Below are 5841 nucleotides of genomic sequence, written 5' to 3'. Positions count from 1 at the left end.
AAAGAGTCACAACATAAATGTTTTATGAAGATTCATGTATTCACATATCACAATCTGTCATCACAATGCCGGATGGCATCAGACTTCAAGTGTTGGATTCAATATAGGGCAGCATTTCACATTTTGCGTCACTGGAGGGCAGCATGATTTCAAACTACAGTATTGGTAAAGCGACTGCAGCACAATGGACTGGATCAAACAAGAATAATTGCAATAAAGTGCCTTGAAAAGTTAAAGTCATCAATGTCATAGTCAAGAGTCAATGATACACAGAGAAATAAGAGATCAAACAAACTATCAAAGAATTTTCACTTCGTAAAGAAACTATACAATAGCGAATGAAACTGTACATACATTTATTTGATATTGTATTGGAAGATTACAAGAACATTTTATTGGGATATGACTCTACTATGATGGAAGTAGGCACTGATGGTTTGTAATCAAAACTAAATGACAGTAAAATGAATTCAATGGTAAGTGAGAATATAACATTGATTATTCATTATTCGTATGTATTACAAAAAAAAGAATTGCTTCATTTTAACAATTACAAGAACATTTTGCAATCTGCCCACCCTTAAAGGACAGAATTGCAATGCACACAAGTATCACTGAGTCCAGCTTTGGCTTCTACACTGAACACTGTGTATGGAGGAGGTGCGGCACCATTAGACCTGCTGTGGTCTCATGAAAACCCCCTGTGGTCACTCTTATGACAGTCAGGGTGCAGCCCTCAGTAGATAGGTGAGATATGAGGCTTTTGATGTCACCTTCAAAGAGACCACAAGAGGAGGAAGATCAAGAGCTATCCGTTTACACGGAGAATGGCCCCTCAGCTATAGTGTGTGCGAAGTGTTTCTGTGATGCCACTGATTTACTGTGAGAGTCTCCTCACAATCACCTGTATAAAGTAGTCCAGCGATTTCAAGAAAGTAGACTGACAGGTTACACTGCTGCTAAAAATCTGGAAACATTTCAGCAAAGGAACAAGTTCATTGAACTATACTGTCTTGACGTGTGTCACAGTGGGAGCTGGTGTCTGACCCACATTCATCTGAGCTTTGATCGAGGTGAAAGCAAAGCCCCAGCAAGCAGAGAGGAGATATCCTGAAGGGCAACGGGCCACGCTGCTCCTTTGCAGCGCTCCGCCGTGCTCTATTTCTAGTCACAGTGTACGTTCAGGCTTGTATTCCTCCTAAGCTCCGCGAGGCCCTGAAATAGAGTGACAAGCCGTCTCCATAAATACAGAGCCCCTATGGGGGAACATAATTGCTTTGTGAGTCTATGCTTTCGGGGCCTTCATAGTGTCCTTCACTTCTGAAAGAGGAATCCTTTTCCATTCCATGAGTTAAATAACACCACCTTAGTCAGATTATTGCCTTTCATTTGGGCCTGACCCTCTGATTCCAAAAGGTCCCCCAAGCGCAGGGCCTGGAGACTACCCATGTCCTTTGACCTCAGTGATCCAAACACAAAAGAGACCGTGGTATCATGTGGTGGTAGGTCGGCTTGTACATGTGGGACAGGTCAAGGCCTGTCTTTGTTTATGGACAGTGTGTCCAGGGAGGTGGGGGTAAAAGCCAACAAGGGAAGAAACAGGTGGACTGCTCTCTTTTAGATTTTCTCAAGGCTGAGGTTTGTTCAAGGCTAGAGTGTCCTGTCATTCTTCACTTGTTTTGTTAAGAGAGGTCCTATTCAGGACTTGGATTCTTGTCGCTTTGCATCACTCAGCTACTGCTCCTCAAAGGCAATGTGATCTGATGGCGTGATGAAATCACAGCAAATGTGATTATGCCTCATGAGTCTAAAGGTGTCTGGTGAATGCATTTCCGTTTTGGATTAGTGCAGTCTGCATTTTAAAATGAGGTACAGAGCATGGCAGGATGTCAGCTCCAACAGTTGTTGCCACTGTCTAAGCCCTGGGTTATCTCTGTTTGTTTCTCATATTGCTCTCACATCTATTCGTCCGATCCTTGTGTTCCAAAATAACCTGGAAATAAAGCAATCCAACCCTCACACCCACTCTGATCTTTTCTCTTGCCCATCATCATTGGTCTGTAACTCTGCCCCGCTGCCCAGCTCAACCAGCGTATACTGACCCACCCTTCTGGTACAGATTGTTGTTGCTGTGGAAACGTCCCTGAAGGGCCCTGCTGGCTCCGTGGGGGAAGATCCAAGGTCCCGTCTAGGTGGAGGTGGCGGTTTGAGTCGACTGCGTTTGCTCACACGAATGGATCTGGGTGTACCCATTGGCTCTGGGGGGCAGAGAGCCACCTCACTGCCATTCCTTTCCGGAGCCTCCTCTTGGGAAAAAGAGTAGCCATTGTTCCCGTTAGTGTTGCAGCCTGGAGGTTCTGGAGAGCGTGGAAGAGAGGAGCGCTCCAGGCAGGATGGTTCCTGACCTAAAGCCAGCACACCCCCTCCACCAGAGCCCTTGCTGCCTTGCCTCTTGCGGAAACTCCCTGTGTGACAAGCCTCTGCCTCTAGATCCGGCTGAGCCATGGAGGCATTTGGGTCTATTCCTCTGGAGGCTCCTCTGCCTGAAAGGAAACACTGCTCTTCCTCATAAATCTTTTCCAACATCACCTTCTTCTTGCTCTTCTGCCTAACCGATCGCTTGATGGCGCAGATGAAATCCAACACGTTTAGGAAAAGGGAAAGAGCAGCCACACCGAGCATGAAGTTGAGCATCACGGTCTTCTCAGTGGGCCTGGAGATGTAGCAGTCCACCTGGGTAGTGCACGGAGGTTGCTGGCACAGGAACCTCCTGGGGATGTAGAAACCAAACAGATAATAGTGAGCTGCCCCAAACCCTGCCTCCAACAGCGTTCTGAACATCAGATGGAGGATGTAGGCTCCTGTGAAGCACCGGGTCCATCCCCGTTCAGTCACCAGAGGCATCTTGGTTACAGATGCCTTGCTGAACGGCTCCTGGTGGATCTTAAACAACGGCAAGGCTTTGGTGTGACCCGAGGAGTCCGCAGTGAGGTCATTCGAGATCTTATGGACCACATAAATGATAAAGATGATGTAGGGGAGACACAAGATAATGAGCTGGACCAGCCAGAAGCGGAAGAGAGAGATGGGAGAAAATAGATCATAGCACACATTGGCGCAGCCTGGCTGAATGGTGTTACACACAAATCGCTCCTGCTCGTCCTGATAGAGGGGATAACCAGCAAAGAGGAGGATCAGGACCCGGAGGAAAATCATCACAATGAACCACATCTTTCCTGAAAAATAAGCACATTGGGATTAAAAATTTGCTGATTTGACAATGATTCATGAAATAAGGCAAATCTTGCAACAAAAAAACTCAAGGCGCAGATATTAGCAAAAAGTGCCTGTTTGAGATTTCACCTTGAGGTTTATAGATCTGCAGAAAAGAAAACATTTCACTGCACACCAACATAATACAGAAACCAGTTAATGTGTCAGTGAGGTCAACTCACCCATCAAAGTGATGTTGTGACTGACAGAGATGAAGATGACCTCAGAGGCACTTGATCCCGCCATGCTTGCTGTGCTCAAGGCCCTCCAAAATAAAAAGTCATCCAGTTCCAGGCACCAAGGGAATTGAACACAAACGATAAACCCTTGAGCCAGCACCTCACCCTCTATCCAGCCACTTCTCCCCTACCCTTTCTACCAAGGGGCACAGTGGCTTCTAGTGGCACAATAACCTCCAAGTTGACAGACATTCCCTCAGCAGTCTGACTCTCTCTCTCTTTCTCCTAGAGGGAATATGTGCCAGGTTCCGGCAGGGAAAATCCAACGTGATCCATTTGAGTCACCCAAGTCTTACCTCTTCCTCTGTCCCCTGCAGACAACTGTTTGTCCTCAGACAACAGAAGACGGGAGTGAGCCCCATTGTGGGTCTATTCTTAACACACTTCCAAAGGCATGTTGCCGTCCTGGCATTGCAGAGATATTTTGGTGCCGCTGGTCGTCCTTACAGGAGAGGAACAAGCCTCTGGGCTTGTTCACTCTAACTTGCTGTATTAAGTTCCCAAGCACAATGGTAAGCACCATCTGTACCATATTAAATACAAGCTGCTGCATCTTCCAGTGATGAATCAAGGTAGCATGCAGATATGCAGACTGTGGATTTGCTCCCATGAAATGTTAGTAGGTTGTAAATTGTATTTTCCCACAGCTGATGCCAGTTTATGACCTAATGTGTAGTCATTAATTTTGGGTATCAGGTAATAGTTCATGTCATAATCAGAATCAGTTTTATTTCCAAGTCAGTACTTACAAGGAACTTGCTTTAATATTATGATCAACTAGAACCAGATTAAGACAACTTAAAAGAAATTAAAATTAGATTAATTCTTAACTTAAAACAAGCTTTAACAAATGAAAATTTCCCCTCAGTTCCTTTCACACATGCTGCATCCACCCTCACTCATGGACTAGGTCTCTGGTGTATCCCACTATGGCGAACGACAGTTGGCTTGGCTTATAATCACTGCAGATCAATGGTCATTAGCACCCATACTGGCTCACAGTACGAATCCCACATGGTTTATTTTGAATAGACGGCAAAGCTAAGATTGGAAATATATAATGGATTCTGTTGAAAATGAATACTGTGTGAAATTGAATTTTTGTTTTGATAACATAGAACAGATAATGACTTAAACCTGCAGTTCATTTGCATGAGCACTGCAGTGCTGACATTGCATAAGGGTGGTAGATGTGTTGAGCAAGTGAGGGCAGCGATTTATTAACTGGGCTATAGCTAAAACAATAATATAAAAATATATTTTAAAAAAAAGTAAAGTAAAACCCAAACATAAAATCCACAGCAAAACACCACCCTCACCTCCACTACAGAGGAGTGACTGCCAGTGAATGGTTACCTCCTCAGCCTCATTTAAACTGGAACATACCATCTGCTCAAGTAAGCGCAGGGTGAGCTAAACAGGTGCAACTATTCCAAGAATACTCAATACCAAGTAAATAACTAATTTAAGATACTTAACTACAGTAATAGCAACATCTTAAGTTGGCAATTAGCTCACACAAGCTCACATATACGCACACCAACTTTAAAACAGTGTCATCTATTGATCAGTTTTACTCCTTTCCCTCAACTACTTGGGGGAGACCAGTTACTGCTTTCATAACGAGGCACTCCTGTTTTTCAGTTTCACTGATTGAGCAAATGACCTGATACACAAAAACACCTTATGTTTCCCCTCTAAAGCTTTCTACAAACACATCACCTGCTTTTACACCATTAACAAATATAATAGTTTGTATGCTTGATAGATTGTTTCTTTACGTTATTGGCTCTACATTAGCTCTCCATAGTTTTTAGTTTAGTATAGTTTTTGTGAAGATATTAAGTTTGTGATATGTTTTTTTTAATAGTTGCTGACTTCAGTGTTTACAATCAGATGCCTATTAAAATGTAAAAATAAAATGTTTCCTGATTGTCATGTAATATTAGATACACGTGTGTGTCCTCAGCCAACTATAGAAGTAGACATGTGCCTCCTGTTGATTGCTACAATGATGATGTAAATAATAACCCCAGTGACTGATCTGTACTCATTGTCACACAAAGCAAGGAGGCAAGGACTCTTTGTACTTATTTTCTGTCTCATCTGCTTAAACTCATTTTTTTATCACAGATGTAAGGAGCATCAAAGACAAAATAAATGTAATAGTGTAATAGTTTCCATAAATCATCTGAGCCTTAGTTTATTTTCAGAGGAATATCTGCCTTTCAGCACATGGATTACTGTCTGTAGTAGAGTGTGAATGCCCTTCATGGCTGTGTTTGAGGCCATATTGGATATATATTAGAACTTTAGCAATTAGTGCCAC

At 43.3% G+C, this 5841-nt stretch overlaps 1 protein-coding gene across 1 annotated transcript; it reads right to left on the bottom strand.

Moving 5' to 3' along the window:
- Positions 1-530: 530 nt before the first annotated feature.
- LOC116053644 (gap junction delta-4 protein) lies at positions 531-3799 on the bottom strand. The gene is made up of 2 exons (XM_031304745.2): positions 3456-3799; positions 531-3236 (listed from the first exon to the last, which is right to left on the bottom strand). The coding sequence occupies exons 1-2, from the start codon at positions 3517-3519 to the stop codon at positions 2017-2019; spliced, it is 1284 nt and encodes a 427-aa protein (XP_031160605.1). The 5' UTR covers positions 3520-3799; the 3' UTR covers positions 531-2016.
- Positions 3800-5841: the final 2042 nt, after the last annotated feature.

The sequence above is a fragment of the Sander lucioperca genome, chromosome 1, assembly GCF_008315115.2.
Source record: "Sander lucioperca isolate FBNREF2018 chromosome 1, SLUC_FBN_1.2, whole genome shotgun sequence".
NCBI classification, from domain to species: Eukaryota; Metazoa; Chordata; class Actinopteri; order Perciformes; family Percidae; genus Sander; species Sander lucioperca.
The sequence above is the reverse complement of the archived record's forward strand: the minus strand, read 5'-3'. Positions and strand labels throughout refer to the sequence as shown.